This window comes from Marmota flaviventris, chromosome 4 (genome assembly GCF_047511675.1).
Source record: "Marmota flaviventris isolate mMarFla1 chromosome 4, mMarFla1.hap1, whole genome shotgun sequence".
Classification (NCBI taxonomy): domain Eukaryota; kingdom Metazoa; phylum Chordata; class Mammalia; order Rodentia; family Sciuridae; genus Marmota; species Marmota flaviventris.
In genome coordinates, this window is record NC_092501.1 from 52,225,549 (window position 1) to 52,246,446 (window position 20,898).

Sequence of the window (20,898 nt, forward strand, 5' to 3'; positions counted from 1 at the left end):
GTAGAATGCTTGCCCAGCATGCTGCAGACCCTGGGTTTGATCCCCAGCACCATAAAAAGTAAATAAATACATAAGCAAAATGAACCTGTGTTCATTCTAGAACAGGCGTTAGAACACAGGAGAGAGTGACCTTTGAGTAATATGACATGGCTTCCAATAATCCCTTTTGTTGGCCTGGGGAGGCACTTAGATGGGAATGGTCACTGTGATCACGTGAGCTGGACACATACAATTGGTAGGCCTTTCTGGATGTTATACTTCAACTAAAAATTGCCTGACAATTTCCAGGTCAGTTTGGCACCAACATCAGTGCTACTAACTGCTGATCCATCCTGGCTCTCTTCTGCCCCCCTACCAGGGGGAACACAGTGCTAGGGAGGGACACAGAGGAAAGCCACAGCTTGGGTTCAAGGGGACCTCCCCTCCAGGAAGTCTTCCAGGACTTCCCTTTTCAATCTACATAGGCTTTTGGGGGAGGGGCGGAGAGTAATGGGATTGAACTCAGGGGCACTCCACCACTGAGCCCTATCCCCAGCCTGACTTTGTATTTTATTTAGAGTCAGGGTCTCACTGAGTTGCTTAGGGCCTCAATTTTGCTGAGCCTGGCTTTGAGTTCAAGTTCCTCCTGCCTCGGCCTCCGCAGCCACTGGGCTGACAGGCTACATCGTCTTTTTCATAGATACGATTGTTACTTTTGTCACCCCCAAGACCGAGAGCTCCCAGGACTCAGGAGCTGAGAACAGTGACATAAAAACAAAAATAACATGTGTTGGACAGTGTCAGTGTGTCCCGGAGTTTGTCACCTCCTGAAGGCCTGTTCCCAGGCCACCAGACGGGAGGAGGACAGTGGGCCCTGGCCACTGGGCCTGGGCTCCCGAGTCTCCGGGAATCGGGCTGAGCTGCAGCGTGGTTTGGGGAGGGTCCCTTTCCAACCCTGCCCGGGGGGGTTTGGAGCTCCCTGGGGTCAGGTCTCTGCTGACAGCTCTCAGGACAAAAGCGGAGGTCAGAGGCAACTGCTCCTGTCCCACCTCCAGGCCAGGGGTCAGGAAAAGCCCCTGGGAAGGGAGAGCCCTGCTCTGGGAGTGAACTGACCTCTGCCTCCCTCCACCCCTCACCGACTCACCACGGGTCTCCCCGGCCCGCCTCTGACCCCCGCTGCTGCAGTGAGATCTCGTGTCCCTGGCTCTTAAATAAGAGGAGCGTGGCTCTGCCTAGGGACATTCTCTGCCCGCCTGGGAGGTTTGGGGGCTGCAGCAGCCTGTATTGGGCTGGCTGGGGGAGCCAGGGTTCCAGGGACAGGCACTTAAAGTGGCGGCCCCCAGAGCATTAGGAGGGAAAGACAGGTATCCCGCCCCTCACATCAGACAGCTCCCCCTTGTCAGAAGCGGAAGCTTCCAGAGACAAAGCCCTGCCCAGGAGGCTTCTATTTCTACCATGGCCAGAAATAGCCCAGAGAGGAGGGCCACCTTGGCAAAGATGACATGCCTCTCTACACCGGAGACCAGGGGCAGATGCTGGGCCCAGCAGGCAGACCTGGAATAGACCTGGGAGCAGGGCACCAGAGGGGGCCTTCTACCCAGCCAGCACACCTGCCCAGACACACCTGCCCAGACACACACACAGCAAGCACACACAGTCCAGGCCTTCTAGGTCAATGCCAGAAAGGAGCAGGAGCTGTCAGGACAGTTGACTTGCAAGCCAGGCGGTTGAAAGGAAAGGAGGAGTGGCCAGGCCTATAATCCCAGCAACTCGGGAGGCTGAGGCAGGAGGATTGCAGATTCGAGGCCAGCAATTTAGTGAGGCCCTAAATGACTTAGCGAGACCTTGTCTCAAAATAGAAAATAAAGAGGGCTGGGGGTGTGGCTCCGTGGTTGAGAGCCCCTGGGTTCAATCCCTGGTACAAAAAAAAAAAAAAACTATAACTGAAAGGAAAGCAGGAAGGGGGAACTGAGAAGCCGAGTCTCCTCCAGGCCTTTCCCATTCCCTCTGCCCTTGGCCCTGACACCCGGGCAGGTGCTCCTGGGGAAGCTGTGAAACACGCAGGTGCAACGAGGTCACCTACTTAACAGCCTCCCTCCCGCTGTATTATTCATGGGCTCCCTTCTTCCGGCACGAGCTCCAGTTTCCAACAGCCCCTGGGCGAGCAGCAGGCCTGGCTTGGCAGGTCAGCCGGCTGGCCGGTCCAGCCCACAGAGGCGCCCCACGCTGCGCACCAGACCCCCCTCCATCTCCCTCCCAGGAGGGAGCCTCTCGAGAAGTAACTCAGTCCCCAGCAGCGCTTCTGGTGAAGCCAGGCACAAGAGGCTAAGGTTTCCAGAAGGAGCCACGACACACACACCCCACCCACCATATCACACACACACACCCTGAAGTGACTGTCCCAAACATGGCCCTCAGAATAAGTGTGGCAGCTCCTGCAAGGGCCATGCCTTACCCACTTCTGTATCTGGCATGGTGTCCCATGAAGAGCAGGCGCTTAATAAACCTCTGTTGACTTGTCCCTCTTCCAAAAAAGATGGACATCAATCTGATAGGCGTGAAGAACACGCCTGAACCATTGGAAAGGTTGCTCTCTGGGTTTGGAGATTGCCATGTTATTTAAATATCTACATATATTTTGTAAATTCCATGTAATTTAAGTCATTCATAGAGTGACAATTAATAAAAAGGCCACATGTGTATTTATTTACCATGACTGACATGCACCACAGTTCACTCTGCCACGCATCCTGTGGACTGAACCCTTGAAGGGGCGTTTTCTTTTCCTATTTTACAGATGTGACACTGATCCTGAGAATTCAGGCGCTTGGGTCAACACAGGACCGTAACGAAAGTCTTGACACATGTCCCTGTCCACACGGGTCCCACTGCCTGTGGTTGCCATGCACACCAACACGATCCAAATACAAAATCCGGATTCTCTAACGAGGTCGTTAGGGCCCAGACCCAGACAGTCCCGCCTGGGGACAGTTTAACGTACTTGGCCAGAAACACCATGGGCAGCTTGAGCCATCCTGGCCAACAGCAGAGAACACCATGAGGCTTTTCATTCATTCAGCAAACACTTATGGAGCACTTACTGTGTGCAGGCACTGTTCTAGGTTCCCGAGTGTCAGTAGGGGACGGGGGGCTGCGACAAATGTCAGGACCCCCTGCATTCAACACCCTAATTTTACAGACAGGGAGAGCTGAAGTATGTGGGCTTCCCAGGGGGGACCTGCCCTGCTGAGAGGCCCCTTGCTCGCTCCCATGGGGGTTTAAATCACCCTCAGCCTCACTCTCTTGCACCCCGTGCTGGATGCTGTAGGCACCCAGATGTTCAGCTCAGCCAAGGTCAATGACAGGTGAAGTCCAGAAGCAATAAACACACCCCCAGGGCCAGACTGAAAGGGGCTGACCCAGACCCCTGTCCAGATCCTGATACTGCCCATGAGCCTGAAGTGGGACTTCTGTCCCTTCTGAGCTGTTCCCAACTGGGCTCAGCCTTCCCTAGGCGGGGCAGCGATTGTGATTAAGGTCCAACGCACAGGCTCAAGCCCACCCCACCGGCTGCTAGCAGTAGGGCCTTGGGCAGACTGCTCAACCTCTCTGTGCCTCAGATTTATCACCTATAAAATATGGGAACAGCAGGCCCCATGTCCTGGGGTTGTCACATGGAGCAGGGGAGGTATTTCAGGTGAAGTGCTGAGTGCAGGGCCTGACATACAGTAGGTGCTTTATAAATGCTTCTTGTTATGACTGTCAGCTCTGATACTAAGTATATGACAGAGGTCACAAATTGGCCATCCACAGGCCACCCACAGCTGAAGGGTTTTCCTCGTGACACCCACGTCCTGAGGGCAAGGGAGCTGACACTCAGGAGCCTAGAATAGTGCCTGCACACAGTAAGAGTTTGCTGAATGAATGAAAAGCCTCATGGTGTTCTCAGATCTTTGAAGTAATTGATAACATTTAAACTAGGGAGAGTTTAACTGGCTTTATTTTTATAATATGGATTTCTGGACACCTTTGAAGCATCTAAGGGTCTGGCCAGCCCAAAAGTTGTTCTGCCCACAAGCCTTAGCAACAGAGGCAAAACGGTAGCAGCAGCACCCCCTTTGGACAAGGTGAGCATGTGCAGTTGCCCCAGCACCTGTGATAGGCACCTGCAGGTCCACCCTCAGCCCAGGACCAGTCACAATGAGGAAGGTTTACCAGCCCCACAACACATACCCATGAGAGAGGAGACGGGCCTCCAAGCTGGCTCAGCCCCACATGACCCCGTGGTATCCAAATCCCCTGTCGACAGGACAGGTCTGCAAAAAATGTTCCATGTTGACCCAACTTTCTGCATTTTCCAGTGGCCTGCCCCCCGCCTCACCCCCATGCTTAGAAATCTCCAAAGTGCAAGCCGGGTGTGGTGGTGCATACCTGTAATCCCAGCAGCTAGGGAGGCTGAGGCAGGAGGATTTCAAGTTCAAGGCCAGCCTCAGCAAGGCCCTAAGCACTCAGCTAAACTCTGCCTCTAAATAAAATATTTTTAAAAGGGCTGAGGATATGGCTCAGTAGTTAAGCGCCCTCCAATGCGAAAGGCCAGGGGAAGACAGACTTCACCCTTATCCTATCGCCCACTTCTCTAAAATATGTTAACCATGGCAGGCTGCCCTCCACGTAAGTCCCCAGTGTCCCATGGAGAGGGCACATGGCATTCCACACACTGCGAGCATGGTGTCTGGAGCTGGGGGTTCTGGGGGAGACTAAGTGGGCACGTGACCTCTTTTTCTTACCACTCCCATCCCAGCCTCCAAGAAACCTCCCCTGGCCACCCCAACTTCCCCCTGGCACACCAGGAACCTGGTGTTCGCTAGAGCACCCGTCCCCGTCCCCATCCGTGGTTGTCTTTTTGGTGTGTTTATCGTCTTTGTCCCCAACCAAGACAGTAGCTGCCACTGTATGTGGCCTCTGAGCATCTGAAGTGGGCTTGGAAAGAGAGGCCTGGGTGGAAGGCCTCTAGAAAACCAGCTCACAGTGAGTCCAAATCAGGATGTGCTCCACGTGCAAAATACACACCCGATCCTGAAACTTCTTATGGGAAAAAAGCGTCAATCAATTGTGCTATCGATTACATGTTGAAGCAACAACATTTTGGACACACTGGATAAAGCAAAAATCAATTACCAAAAGTAATAGCACCTGTGTCTTTAACTTTTTGCAAGTGACAACTAGAAAATTCAGAACTCCACCCGTGGCTTGCATTAATTTCTGGTGGGCAGGATTGCTGTAGATTCTCAGCATGAGTCCCCAGCAATGAGACAGAGGCTGGCACATGCTCAATATCGGATGGCTGGATGGCTGAAGGAAGGACCTCTCCTGATGGCAGATGTGGGGCCCTAAGCACAAAAGAGGATGGATTTGGAAGCCACCCCCCTCACCTGTCAGCATGTTCTGGCTTTTTGATGGCTGCAGACCCATGTTTCTCCAGCAAGGAGAAAGCCTGAGACCACCACGGAGGGGCAGAGAGACCCCTGCACAGAGTTTCGTCAGCTTGATTCTCTGAAAATGGGCTCAGCACAATCCTGGCCCCAGAAAAGAAAGGCAAATCGGCTTCTCCAGATCCAGGGGCAGCTCAGAGCAGAAGGGACGTGGGGCCTGGGGGCAATGGTGGCTAGGATCCTCTCTCTGCAGGGCCAGCCAGTGGGTATCTCTGGAGGGACTTGGAGCAGACTCGCCTCAACCCTGGCAAGGCCGGGAACAGTCAGCATTCCTTGGGGACAGTACTAGTGATACAAATGGACACCCCGTCAGGGTCACAGCTGCCCTGCCCCCTCCTCCTCCGCCCCGGCTCTTTGCTCTATTTCCCTTCCCCCTTCACTTCCACTAGCTCCCAAATTACAGCCTTCTCTCAGCAACAGACACAATCAAGGTAGCACGCGGGCCCTTGTCACAAATGGCATCTCAGGTCCTCTCCAAATGGAAGATGGCCTTTAAAGAGGATGGCAGGGCCGCTAACAGCCTGCCTCGGGAAGACGCATCTCCAGGAAGGCGCGGCCCACAAGAGCCTCCTCCCTCTCCCGCTGATGATCTGCAGGAAGCTCAGGGGCACTGATTGGGCTGCCGGGGCGGGAGGAGCGGGGCTCTGCCCTTGACCGGCCACCACCCGGGCCAGTTCATCTCAGGGCTGTGAGTGGGCCTCCCTGCCTCTGGGCCTCAGTTTCCTCCACTGTAAAGTGGCAGAACCAGCTGGGCTCTGGACTCCTCAGTCCCCGAGAGGAGGTCGCAAACACAGATGGCCAAAGGGGCTAGGAACTAGCAAAAATGGTAAAGCGGGTCCATATGAGGTGACAGGGAGAGGTAGGGACTGTCGAGAACTGAGGGCTGCAGACTCACCCAAAGCCACTTAAAAGGAGGCTGTGGGCAACACTCACGCATGAAGGAACCACAGCAAAGTCAGAGGCATTACTGGGAGTGGAATGAGATGGTCTGGGAGGGACAGGGGTGGGGGGAGCCCTCAAGGTGCTAGAACCTCCTGTGTCTCCTTGGCGGGGATGGGGGGAGGGGTCACACAGGTGCACCCACGTGTGAAAATCCACCACTGGCATTGAGGGTCTGCTCACCCCCTGATGTGCACAGATTCCTCAATGAAAGAATTTTTAAACAAAATTAAAGCGATAACCACAACCCAGCGCCAACCAACAGCTGTCAACCGAGAACCTGGACCAGAGGTCACCAGTGCTAATCAGAAATGCCCAGATATGGGCTTTCATATGAATCTACTGGATTTTTAAACGTTATCAGTAAGTAATTCCCGGTTACAGGACTAGCAATACAAATATTGAGTGTACACACGCACACACTCAGTCTTCAGGCAGAACTGAATTTATGAACTTAGAAACTGTCAAGCTCTGAAAACCAGGGGAGGTTTCACCTCTTTTTGCCAGAATGGAATGTGCCTAACACATAACTAAGTAAAAGGGAAATAAAAAAGTAACCATATTGTGCTTTATATACTATGTGCCAGGTTTTCTATAGGCCCACCGTGAGCCTGCGAAGCAGCTCAAAATTATTTCAGGTTTTTTAATTTTTATTTTTTTTTAAGGTACTGGGGATTGAACACAGGGGCGTTTAATCACTGCCCTGCATCCCCGGCCCTTTTTATATATTTTATTTAGAGACAGGGTCTCGCTGGGTTGCTTGGGGCCTCAGGCTAAGTTACTGAGGCTGGCTTTGAACTTGTGATCCTCCTGCCTCAGCCTCCTGAGCCGCTGGGATTACAGGTGTGCACTACCTTGCCCCATAATTATTCCCATTTTACAGATGAGGAAACTAAGGCCTGAGCAAAGCTTTATGCCAGAACCAAGGCTTCAGAGCTCAAGAGCAGAACTGTCGTCCAACCCCAGTTCTGCCTGCCCGCCAGCTGCCTTATAAAGATCATGAAGGGAAAGAGTGATGATCAAAGTCACAGCTGGCCCTGGAGGGGTTTTAGAACAATATCAGTGCTAAAACCAAGCACGGTGTCACCCTCAGCCACACAGCCTCAGAGAGTCTTTGACATTTCCCACTCCCCTTCCACCAGCCAAGGGACCTTTCCCTATCTGAGTATGACACGGCCCCAAGAGCACAAATCCTGAGGCTCAGAAGTACAGACCTACCTCAGAGCCACTACAGGACCCAGAGACCCCGCTCCCCAGGACAGAACTGGATCACACCTCACAGGGGAAGACTAGAAAGTCACCTTCTTGTGGCACTTCTTCAATATGCCAGTTTCTCACTGACAGTGAAGTTGGTGACAATGTGCATTTCCTGCCCTATGGGACTCTACAGAGCTATTTGCATACTGAATCCAAATAAATATGGTCCATAAATGTTCTCATGTTTTGTGAATTGGCTCTTTTACAAAAATTTTTGTAGACATTCATATCAAGCTATAGAAATTTCCAGCACCCCAGAAGCACCTCTTGTGTCCTGGTCATGAAAGTCCCAGGGGAACCATTATTCTGATATCTGTCACATAGAAGGGTTTTGCCTACAGCTGCTCCTTTTCTAGGAGCCCTTCAGTTCTCTGCAGTCCCCACCACTCCCTACTGTCTTATATCTGGCCCTGCTTTACCCTTTGTCTGTATCCTAGCCCCTCAAGGCATGTGAGTTTGAGGCCCCAACTCCAAGATCACGTGCCTACAGCCAGGAGTCTAGCAAGATGGGCACCAGACTCTCTCCTTGGGAATAAGCAACATGAACAGTTGGAACTGTTTATAGACACAGAAGTGCTTAGTGTGTCGATGCTCACTTAGTACTAGGGCTGGAGAAGGCAGAGAGCCATCACCTGACAGTACCCATTCAGTTCTCCAGTGATGGAGCACCCACTCCCTAGTATGGTGGCCCCCTGGGGAGATAAGGAGGAGAGACACAGCTTGAGCCTTGGGGATAGCACCAGGCAGAGCAGGGAGAAGCATCATCAAGGAAGGACAGTGAGGGAGGGGCACAGGCTGGGAGGAAGCCCTCCCCCACCTGGGGGCCCAGAAGGCTCCCGGGAGTTGTGACTCCAGAGCAGTGTCCCAAGAATGTGCAGAAATACAGATTCTTCTGGAGAACTGGAGAATGAACCCAATCCCCTCGCCTTTTCCACCAAAAGCAAAATACTCCCACCCTGAAATAACCCATCCAGCAGGGTCTCATTCACAAGTGACCTTGCTCACCTACTAATGACAAACAGGATGGGCCCAATACTGAGAGGAGCCCGAATCAAAGCTCAACATAAAACAAAATGAATAATAAAAAAACTATCATTGAATAAGAAACCAATCAGCCCAAAAGCAATTAATATTTAAAACCATCTATATACATGGAACACTGAATGTTTTAAAACCCAAAGGTTCAAGAAAACTGTAATACTTTATTCACTAAGTCATTTAAAAAAAAATTTTTTTTTTTAGCTGTAGATGGACACAATACCTTTGCTTTATTTATTTTTTATGTGGTGCTGAGAATCGGACCCAGTGCCTCACGCATGCTAGGCGAGCACCCTACCACGGAGCCACCACCCCAGCCCGTCACCTAAACATGTTAACTCATTGATTCTCAAAGCAATGAAAGAATGCTTTCACATGGCGTCATGCTTTGTAAGACCCATGACCACACCAGTCTGCATCCTCAGCTTCTCTTACGCACGTGGCACCTGACAGAGCTGCCCTCTTCCTGCAGAGGCTAGCTGAGGAGGAAATGGTGCTCTTTTGGGCAGGGCTAGGGTGTGGGAGCCACATGATGACCTTCCATCTGTGACACAGGGCTCCACCAGGTCTCTGATCCAAATTTCAGGCCATCCTGGGTCATCATCATTGTTTCTCTAGAGGACCAGGGGGTGTCCTGCCACCATTCCTTGGTATCAACCTCAGAGCTTAGGACCTTCCAGGGCAGTAGAGGTGGTATGTCCAGTCCAGATTGGGGGGGGGGGGGGGCTAGCCAGTACCTCCCCCTGTGTGGGCTGTCCCAAGTTGGCCTTAAGCAGCTCTCCCTCTCCAGATCCCATGGCCACCCATCTAGGAGGAGTAGACGAGGTGGAGAAGGGTTGCTTCATTTCTTCTGCTTCTGCCCCAGGAACCCTGGAGGCAGAGCGCGTGCAGTAGGCTCCCTGCCCCCCTCTTCCAGGCCCGTGTGCACCTACATCAAGGTACTAATTGCATGGACAGTTGAGCTGACACTTGGATCTGCTTAAAGGCCCCCAAAACACAGACAGCCTTGTGGCATTAGCAGGTACAACCTCGAGAAGCCAGCAGCAGATGGTTAACCTAAGTGTAGCACAAGTGTCCAGGCGAAGAAGTTTCATCTGGTTCTCACCCTGGTGTTCAATCCATTGCCTTGTTCGACAGGCTGCCCCCAAGAGGCTGGGCAATGCTCATTCCCTGGAAAGCTAAGGGCACCTGCATTCCTAACGGGCTCCTAGGTGATGCAGACGCTGCAGGTCAACAGGCTCCACTCAAAGCTGCGGGTCAACTCAGAGCTGCCAGGTGCCGTGAGACCTCCGCCTCCCAGAAGGAGGTGCATTTTAAATCAGCACTTCAGAAAGGTGCTCTTTAAAACACTGAGCTCAAAGAAATGAACCTCAAATGGTAATGTGACAAGGTAAGGTGGCTCCTAGGGTGGGGCAGCTGTTTGGGAGGCAACCAGGACCATCAGTCACCATAACCTCAAATCCAGCACTCTGATAAGCAGCTGTGAGGAGCACAGCTATTTACAGCCCAGGAAGGCCAAGGCAGACCTGTGGTTGGGGCCGCCAAGGCCAGGGCACTGGCTGGGGGCCTCCCACCCTGGCTGTTCTCCAGCAGCAGGGCAGAGTTTCTGTTCACACCAGTCACTTCTGTAGTGCCACCTTTTCAGTTCAAGGTGTACTCTAGCTCTCTGCCATGCAGGCAACTCGGCCTTCCTGCCCTGCCCAGCCCTGGAGAAACAGCTTCAAGCATGGCTATTTCTCCAGCCAAGGTGCCCCTTCCCAGCCCCTCCTCAGCAGGGACATCTGGCCCCTCACCCTCAGGTGCAGACCGCAGTGCGCCTATCCCTGCACCAGGAACCAAGCATTCATCCAAGCCAGCTCTCCCCAACCGTGGGCTGACTCATCGCCACCTTGCACCTGGCCCCAGTCAGTCTGGAGGCACCCACCCCCACCCCACAGCCTAATTCTTCCCTATGCAAGGGTCTGACTCCACCCAGCCAGCACACAAACACGTTCGCACACACACACAATCCTTGTGTCTTCCCAGTTTATTTCAAATTCAAACTGGGTTGGGGGCACTTGCTAAGAAGCTGAAAGGCTAGGGTCAATGTCCCTCTGGTCCCAGAAGGCAAGTACTCTGAAGAGGCAGGTCTGCTTTCTGTGTTACTGGGAAGGGTGGAGGCGTGTTCCTACCCAGGAAAGGCTAATTTCCTCTCGTAGGCCCGACAGCAACAGGGCTGGGGCTGGGGTCGCAGAGGTGCGGCGGCTAGAGGCGGCAGGGCACTGGATCTCCGTTCTCTGCACAGAGGCAAGGGCTCCAGGTGCCCGCTCCAGGAAAGAAGGCACTGAGTGCCCGCTGGCTGGCCCTGCCGCCACCCTGGAATGCGCGGACTCTGCCACCCTGGAATGCGCGGAGTCCCGGGCTAAGCTGCCGGGAGAAGAGGAGTAATGCTCCCGTGGCGAGCCCCTGGGGACCGCCAGCCACCGCTACCACCACCGGTAGCCGGCCAGCTCCAGGGCACGGGAAACGGAGAGTGAGCTGCCGCACGAGGCTCTCAGCGCTGCGAGGGGCGAGACTTCTCATGGTGGGACCGGATTGGGGAGGTTACAAGAGTCCCTTGGGGTCTTCCGTGGGCTTAGGAAGGGGATGAGGGGAGAGGAGAGCTACGTGATTTTAGATTCCTCCAGCGCCACTGCCCACCCAGCCGTGGAGGTGCGCCACGCCCCATATCCACGGTCCAAATAGGGACCCAGAGCCCAGAAGGGACCGGCTTGGAGCCTAACGCCCTCTTTATCCCCGAAATTCTCCCCACCCAGACCTGGACCCTCTCTGTTGCGCATAGAGAAAGGCACCTGAATACTCGCGGTCCCGGAACGAGGGCGGGGAGTGGGTGCGTTTCCTCCCAAGGCCAAGGCGGAGGGAATTAGAGTTCCCGGGAATTAAAGTTGCCGCGCGTCGGTCCGCGGGCTCGGAGCGAGGCGCAGGGCCTGGGCCAGGGGCATGGGGCAGGAGGCCCCGGGCGCCCGCCGCGGGTGATGGCCGCGACGGAAACAAGTGGCTTGGCCGCTGCGGTCTCAACCCCGCGATCCAACTTTCCTGCCGCGAGGCTGGCGAACAGCGCGAGGAAGGGAGGGAAGCAGGGAGGGAAGGGGCGGTGAGCGACTCTGGGTACCGTGTGCGTGAATGGAGCGGCGCCCCGCCGCGCCTCGGGCTCTCCTCTCCACCGGATCGGCCCCCGCGGGCCGCCTGCTCGGGCCCTGGCCACCGCCGCGTCTCGCCGCCGGCACGAAGGCTCATCCGCGGTGCGCCGGCCGCTCTCCGGTCCCTCGGGCCGCCCGATCGCCGCTCGCCAGCTGCAACTTCAGGCGCGCCGCGGACTCGGACTAGGCGCACACCGAACGTCCCGAGGCTCTGCACCCCCGCACTCCATTCCCGGGGCCGGCAGCCCCGCCCCGCCGGCTCAGCGCCCGGCAGCCGTCGGACGCGTTCTCTGGCCACGCATCGCGCCAGCCGCCCGCGCCCCTCTCTCCCGAGCCACAGCCGGCGCTCAAGTCCGCGATCAACTTTCCCTCGCTGCCTCCGCCCCGCTCGGCCCCCGCCCCAGACCCCGCCTCCTGACGCTCCCTCCCGCACCTCCGCCGCGCCCAGCCCCGCCCGCGCGTCTGCACGCCCCCACCCTGATGCGCAGCCGGGACCCCAGGCCCCCGCCCCACCGCGCCCGTGAGGACCCCCGGGAGCGGCGCAGAGCCCAGCTGAGAACTCAGAGCATGAATATTTCAGTGCTGGCGGAGCTGCCCTCTGCCGATGTCATGGCACCGGCTGCTGTGGCAACTCCACGAATCCCCCAAAGGGGCAGGGAGGAAGCCCGCGGAAGCGGTCGCAGGTGTGTGTGGGAGCGGTGCCCGCTGGGCCCAGCCCCGCAGAGGGGTGCACAGAGGGTTGGGGACCCGGCTAGCCTCCTGCGCGCTCCGCGCCTCCGGCCGAGTGCAGAAACGCTCCCGGGAAAACGAAGCGAGCGAGCGGGCGCTCGGCCTAGGTGAGCCCGCGCCATCTGTTGGCTTTAAGCGCCCCCTCTCTGCACCCAGAGTCGCTGAGCTAGTCCTTGGAACTGCTTGGCCGGAGCAAGGCTCCAAGCAGCTGCCTGTGACCCCCCTACTCATGAGCTCCTTCCCTGTATGTCAGAATGACTCCAGATGCTTAGAAATAGGGGACACCGAGTTGGAAGAGAACCTAGAGGAGACCTAGGCACCCTCACCATACGAGAGTCCCTGCCGCAGCTCCCTGAGTGATGGTCTGCCGGCTCCTTTTGCACACCTATAGGTACAGGGACCTCTTGACTTTGAGACAGCTGGATCCAGGGAAAGTCTTATTCAGGTAATTGACGAGGGTTGTTCCCTGCCCTTGATCTTCATTTCCCCGGGCTAAACGTTCTGAATTTTCTTTAACTCTTTTCCAGTTGACAGGATTTCTGGACCTGCCACTGTATGGGTGAGCATATTGATAGTAGCTGCCTGGAGCAAGGCTCTGGGCTGAGTCTGTCTCAGCCTCCAGTCATTCTATCTACCTATCTGCCACACAGCCTTTCTGCAAGGTCCTGTCATTTTCTCATTCTCATGGTGAGAAAGCAGGCCTCTGGAGGGCCAGTAACTGTCCCTATGGTGAAGGTAGGAAGTGAACCGGAATCCCTGTGTTTCCAGAACTCCACTTCTTTAGAGTTCATTCACTCATATTTGCTACTATGTGCTAACTCACTGAGGTGGGTTCTAGGAGTATGGTCCTGTGCCTCATGCCCTGAAAGGGAACAGACTTTGGCTAATGAAACATAAGTAGCTAAAATACAGCCAGAATCATGCTAGGTGTGGTGAATGGTGCTTTAACCTTACCTGGGGAGTCTTTCTTGGTCAGGGAAGACTTCTTGGAAGAGGAGACCCTGCTGAGATCTGAAGGATAAGCAATGGAGGGAATGGAGTTTTAGCAGGAGAAATAGCATGTGCCAAAGCCCTGTTGTGGGTAGCAGCTAGCAGGAAGGGAAAGGCAGCCAGAGAGGCTGACGGGCAGAAACGGTGGGGCACACGGAGTGAACACAAAACCAGTGTGGGAGCAGTGGCCACACTGTACAGGGTGAGTCGGCCCCCATGGGGCTTGCCCTTAATCCTAAAGGAAAAGGCTCCCAGCAGATGGCTGGGGAGGAGGCTGAGGGGCAGGAGTGTTAGATCTGTAGTTATAAAAATAGGGGTGCACTAGGAGGTGGGATGACAAGAGGAGTTTGCTTCCATTTAAAATGTTTACTATGTGCCAGGATATTTTCTAGACCAGGTGTCAGCACATTGCTGCCCATTGGTCAAATCCATCCCATCACCTGTTTTAGTAAATAAAGTTTTGTTGAAACTAAAGTTTCAGTGTCTCTCAGACATACCTATCGAAGTGACTCCTTCCATGCTAACAACCACGGATTTAAGGAGCTGTAGACTGCACCGTCCACCAAATAAAAGCATTGACTAGCTGACCCTTTACAGAAAAAGTTGGCAGTCCTGTGACTGCAGACCCGTGGGTACGTCAGTGAGCACGAAACACAGATCCCGGCTCTCATGGAGCGCACCTCATCAGGTTGTCTCGGTTGCCATGGTAATTGGTGCCAGAAGCCTGGCATGGCCGGGGCAGGGGTGGAGGAGTGCTGGGGGAGGAGGGTGAAAATCTATAGGACTAGCAAGGGAGTGAGGCTGGCCGAGAGGCCAGTGTCAAGGAGAAGCCCCGCCCAGCTTCTGGCTGGTGGAAGCCTATGGACAGGTGCTGTTTCCTGAGATGGGGCTCCCAGCGGGAGGGCCACACCAGGAAATGGGCTTGTCCCAGATAATCTTGGTTTTAGACAGAGAGGTGGAGCTGGGGATCAGATCTGAGTTCCAAGCTCTAGATCACCTGGATGGTTGTGGGGCTGGACACGGGACCCCTCAGGGCCTGGTGTTCCCATTCATAAAATGAACATGGAAGAGTTTCCCAAAGTTTCGCCAGCCTTTACACCTTCTTTCTTTCTGGTTTATCACCATCTCTTTGAAGTCGTGACTGCCCAAAACTGTCTGCAACCATTTTACATGTGAACAAAATAGTGCTGAGTCCAGGGAGGCCATCACCTCCTCAGATGTGGACATCATGCTTCTGTTCATAGGATTCCTTGGCAGCCACTTTGATTCCACATGTATTTGTCAAGTCCCCACTTTTTACGAAGCACTGGGATAGGAACTGGGGTGTCAGGGTGCAACCAGCCCATAGAACCACTCTGAATCTGTAACAGGGGAATTAAAAAACAAAAAGGTGGGCTGGGGTTGGGGTTCAGAGGTAGAGTACTTGCCTATCATGGGTGAGGTACTGGGTTCGATTCTCAGCACTGCATATAAATAAATAAAATTAAGTTGACAACTAAAAAAATATTCAAAAATAATAATAGTCTAGCAGGGGAAGAGTGACCAAAGAGAGAGCATGATTCATTCTCAATGAATGCCTGCAAGGAGATGTCCGAGTTGGGTTTTGCTGGGATGACTGGGAGTTGCACAGGTGGAGAAGCACAATGGTGTTTTAGAGGGTAAGAACAGCATGTGCCAAGGCCCAGAGGTGAGCACACAGACTCCCCGTGAGGAGCGTGGAATCCTGGATGTGAATAGCAGTCTCACTGTTCTGTGCCTGTACCAGACAGAGCAGGATGGGGATGTGGGCAGAGAACTCAGAACTGGGAAACAGAACTCAGCCTCTGTGCTCTGAACATGCAAGTCAGGAGTTTTCAATCTCCATGAGATGAATTCCTGGAATTTTAGCCTCTTTCCCATTTGGGGGTTTCCATTCCCCAAGCCATTTCAGAGCTGTTCCATCAACAGCTCCCAGAGTTCTCTCCATCACCCCTTCCTTAGGAAACTTCTTCCACTCCCCGACACCCAGGGCACCCAGGAAAGGAGACAGGTGGATAAAGGGGCACCTCTTACTGTCTTATGGGATCTCGGAACCTCCCTTGATCCCTCTGAGCCTGGTCCTTTTCCATGGTTGAGAGAATGGGGTCTGCCCAGCCCTCTCGGGGAGCAGTGTGTGGAAGCACTTTGACAGGGCAGAGCCCCACAGAGCCACCCACCGCCCAGGACCCAGCATTATCCAAGGCTCCTCCTGGCCAGGGAAGACTGACCACTGCAGGCAGGAAGAGATGGACCAGACCCTGAGCTGTCCCCAAATGCTCACGTGTCCAGTGATCCAGCCCTGATTGCTGGGGATGCTGGGAGGTATGCGAACTTTGAGAGATGGGGCTTAGTTGGGAAGTTAGGTCAGCAGGGCGTGTCCTGGAAGGGGACATTGGGACCAGGCCTCTGTTTTCTCTCATTTCCTGGCCGCCATCAAGTGCTCCCCTCCATGATATTCAGCCTCGACACAGACCCAAAGGGGTGGGGCCGAGTGACCATGCTCAGAAACCATGAGCCAGAATAAATCTTTTGTCCTTAAAAATTGTTTATCTCCAGGGTCAGGGGCTGGGGCTCAGTGGTACAGCGCTGGTCTCGCAGGTGTGAGGCCCTGGGTTTGCTCCTCGGCACCACATAAATCAAGGTGTTGCGTCCACCTACAACTAAAAAAATATTTTTTTAAAAAAATTGTTTATCTCAGGTATTTTGTCACAGTGATGATAAACTCATTGCAAAAGTCTAGCTGCACTCGACTTGGAAGCTTGAGGGGAGCTGTAAAATTTAGAAATAGTTATAACTAGTTTCATATGCACAACCATGCAAAGCACCTGGCCAGGGCTCTGGGGCCTGATCTGGGTGTGTTCTTGGCCACCAGCCTCCGTTGGTTCCCATCTGTTGTCTGGGCCTATACTCCAGCCTTCTGGTTGATTCTACAGCCCCCCCCTCCCCATCTAACCAGTCAGTTCATCTCCTGCCTCTGTTATCCAGAGCTCACTTCTGCTGCTGGTGGCCATGAGAACCCTGGCTGGTTCCCTTCCCAAGATCACAGGGGAGCCCACCCAGGACAGCAGCATGGCTCAAGTCACTTTCCCGCTCTTTGGTCAAAATTAAAAAGAAAACAAAAAAGTGGCACCCTGACCCTTCCACCTCAGGGCCTCCTGTCGGGGTGTTGGCAGCTTCCTCTCCCATCCAGAGCCACGTTGATTTCCAGGCCCTCGGAGGCAGGGGCTGAGTCTTTGTTCATTTGTCTAACCCCCAGACCTGCAGGGCCCCAGGGTGCCAAGCTGGACTTGAGGACACAGAGAAACACAGGACATCGGAGTGGCCCTCAGAGACGCTGCAGTCCAGCTGGAGACAGAGAGAGAAGCAAACAGGAGGCAGTAGACGGTGCCATTCTTTAGGCCAGGACTAAGTTCCAGAGTGACAGAGGGGACGCCAGCAGGGTGCCATCCACCCTCTCCAAGGAGAATTGGGGAAGACTTCACACAGGAGGGGCCACCTAAATGGGGCCTTGAAAGGTGGTGTCCCTGCAAGATAAGGCCAGCAAGGGCGTCTGAGTTGGGAGGGGCAGACTTCAGACACCAAGTCCTATGGTAGTGAGCTGTGCCAAGGAGCGCGCTGGGCAGAGGAAGGAAAGAGATGAATCCTGGATGCCATGCCCCGAGACCCTTGGGCGTCACTCAGCAAGTGGTTCTGGGATGGAGCAGCACAGGCCACAGGTGAGGACACAGGGTCCTGGGGAAGCATGCGGGCCAAGGAGGGGGAGGGGAGTGTGCCCTATCCCAGGAGGCCCCCCGCTGGCTTCTGGGAGGTAGGACACCACCCATTCAATGTCTCTGCATCCCTGATCCGCCAGGTGGCCAGCGGCTTGCGGGTACTCTCCATGAATAAAGAAGGGAGGGAGGGAACCACATATGTGGCTTTAAACACGTCCAGCCTGTTGAGTCACGGGGGATCTGACTGGCCCCGCCTTGATGTTCCGGCCGCCCCTGGGGGCTTTGCGCCCTGCTGCCCTCCCTGAGGACAGGACAGGAGGCCGAGGGGTGCAAAGCCAAGCCCAAGAGACTGGGCTGCAGTGGGCGGGGCCTGGCCACCCAGTGGGAGTGGCCGCCCAGAGGGGGTGGCCACCCAGTGAGAGCCTCAGCTTGCTCTGCGGTAAATGGGTGTGAGAGTCCCCAGCCCCTGAGAACACCTCCCAAGATGGCCATTCCAGTCAAAAGAGAAAAACTCATGTTAAAGTGCTCAATAAACTGTAGAGACAGGGCGACACTCAGAACCAAGTCTCTCCTCCCTGGAGGGTCAACGGGTATTTTTAATGCACACCGATGCCAGTCCTCCAGGTGCCCTGTGTCACTGTTTCCTGCCTCACCACAAGGCACGGTTTCCTACTCCCACCCCTTGGCTGGTGAAAAGCTGTTTGTCGCTTCCGGCCCACTCGCCCTCTCCCGGGTGGCACTGCCACCATAAAGCAAACATGTGTGCTCCTGAGCTTCTTTGTGGGCCCGTGGAGCCCGGCACAGCTGTGGCAGCTCAGCTGGGCTTGGGGAAGGCTGGGGGGCTAACGAGGTGGGCCGGGGCCTCCCATCTGCAGAGCAGAGGACCCCCAGGAAACCCCCAGGGGACACAGGGTTCCCTGGGCACAGTCCTGGAAGCTCAGCCTCCCTTACAGGGTCCGCAGAGGCCGCCTGCCTCCCTCGCGTTCTGCCCCTCTCCCCGATCCCCCGGCCCATCATTTATTTATAAGGTGTTCATAGCAAATGAATGACAAAAAGTTAGAAGCTAATTAAAGCTGGCACAGATTGGCACACGAGGCCATGAATTATGCATTGGCGCAGAATGGTGGTTGGTGGCAAGGACTGGCACCGAGTGCCCCAGGCACTGGGGGAAGGTGGGCCCGGGGCCCCAGCTCTGCCTCAGCCCCTGCTGCCTCTCCGAAGGGCTTTCCATCCAGGGCCTTTGTCGGGCTGTGTCAGCCACCACCCCTCAGGGGGCAGTTCCTCTCTGCACGGCCCAGACTTCCTGGCAGTGAGAGGCATCAGCGCCATGAGCACAGGCTGGACTCGTCCCACAGAAGCACGTCACTGGCAATGGCTCTGCAAGCACGTGCCTGTGACAGTGCCACAAAAAAAAGAATGAGCAAGGCTCGGCTTCCAGAAGGGCGGAGGCAGAAGGAGAAGGCCTGAGAAGCACAGGTCACTGCTGACAGGAGCTTCAAGTTCATACCATCCAAATCTTACCCTGTACTCAGAGATAGAGAACCTGAGGCCCAGAGAGGGACAGGGTCTAGAGCAAGTCACACAGCTAATGATGCTGAGGATAGGATTTAAAGCTGGTTTGGTGCCACTGTCCTGAATGCTTTGCAAATATTATGCCATTCAATTCTCATCTGAAAAAAGACACTATACTTATCTAAATTGGCAGATGAGGAAACCAGGGCAGTACAGAGATGCAAAAGCAACTTGTCCAAGGTCACAGAGATAAGCAGGGGCAACTAAATCAGGCAGCCCGACTCCAGGCCCTGGCCCTGTGGGCAAGGGTAGTGGCCGCAGCCCTGGCTCCTGGGACATGGGGCAGGGATTTAACAAGAGGATCCCAGACTAGAGCTGATCGTTCTGACCTCTGGGGACCTGAAGGCTCCCAGGTGACTCTAAATGCAGAGGAAAACCAGTGGGGTGTGTACACGGGGAGTGAATCCTGGTCCTAAAAGTCATGCGTGTGAGTTCTTGCTCTGCTCCTCCCACTCCGTGACTCTGAGGACATGACTTCACCTTTTGGGGCCTCAGTTTCCACGGCTATAAAATGGGGTGAGTAATAGTTCGGCTCTGGAGTTGGGCTGTCTGGGTTGGACTTGAACCCTGGCTCTGCCTCTCGGGCAGGTTGCCTAACTTCCCTCTGCCTCGGCCTGCTCATGGGTAAGAGTGACATCACTAATGCAGCGACGGTGAATGAAGTGACGAGTATCAAGTGTGCCTAGCACACGTGCTCATGGAGATGGAAGCCATGATCATTATGTTGTCCTGGCACCGGGGAACCTTGTCCCTCCTGGGTCACAGGCTGTCGGGCCACAGAGCCGGGTCCCCAGGCCGCCTTCCTGGGTGCCAACGCTGTCTCTTGGCACACGGGAGCCAGGAGCCCGTTATCACGGCAGACACTTCAGCCACGTAGACCACCACGGCTCTCGGTTTGGTGTGTTTCTTTCCAAGGAATGTTCTATGTACATATGGAAACATCTAGTTTTTTTGGCTGGGAGCAGGGTTGGGAGAGAGAGAGAGCCATCGATCATGGCACACTTCTGTACTTTTGACTTTTGAACCATATGAATGGCTCAAATGTGAAAAATAAATATAAAGGGTAGGCTTCAGGCAGGAGGAAAGTGGTCCCAGATGGAAGCTTGGATTTTCAGGAAGGAAACAAGAGCAATAGAAAGAGAAATACGAGTAAATACAAATGATATTGGTTGTATAAAACAATAAAACTAATGTGTAAAATAGAGAATTAAAATCTCCAGCACCATAGCACATGAGTCAGGAAGGGGGCACACGAGTTAGAATGTTCTAAGGTCCTCGCATCGTCTAAGCGATGGGTTGGCATGTGGCTATGTGGTAAACATCAATAAATCAAGGGAACCCGCTCCGTCTCCAGGCTAACCCTAGAGGAATGGTAATTGGATGTATCACTAACCAGCCGGTAGGGGGAAATGGAATAATGAAGTGTTTTATACGTGTGTATGTGCTAAAATTTTAAAGAATTGTTGTTTATAAATAGAGTCATACTGCACATATTGTTCTATAACTTTCCTTCTCTCTTAAGATATGTCCTGTGGCTCTTTCCACATGGGCACAGAGGATGTGCCCCTCCTCTTTATGTCTGCTGGTGAATATTCCAGAAAATGACAGCAATGACAGAGTGTTAAAGTGTCAGGCCCTTCCAAGAGCAGGGTCCTGTGTGACTGCACAGGTCATACCCCCACCCCAGAGCCTACGCTGACCACAGTTCCCGGGCTATGTGTACAGCCTGGTCTGAGGCCACGAGCAAGACCTGCTCTCTTGAAGTTCTAAGCCCCCACCCGAGCCCTGTTGGTCACACATCAGAAAACCTAACATCCATCAAAAATAAAGGGGTTGCCAGGCACGGTGGCACACACCTGTAATCCCAGCAGCTCGGGAGGCTGAGGCAGGAGGATTGCGAGTTCAAAGCCAGCCTCAGCAAAAAGCAAGGCACTAAGCAACTCAGTGAGACCCTGTCTCTAAATAAAATACAAAATAGGGCTGGGGATGTGG

General features: G+C 54.3%; 1 protein-coding gene across 1 annotated transcript; it reads left to right on the plus strand.

Moving 5' to 3' along the window:
• The first annotated feature begins 9,919 nt into the window (after positions 1-9,919).
• Positions 9,920-12,408, plus strand: LOC139705478 (serine/arginine repetitive matrix protein 1-like). The gene is made up of 3 exons (XM_071611712.1): positions 9,920-9,985; positions 10,990-11,217; positions 11,527-12,408. Exons 1-3 carry the CDS (start codon positions 9,920-9,922, stop codon positions 12,406-12,408), a joined length of 1,176 nt encoding a protein of 391 aa, XP_071467813.1.
• The last annotated feature ends 8,490 nt before the right edge of the window (positions 12,409-20,898 follow it).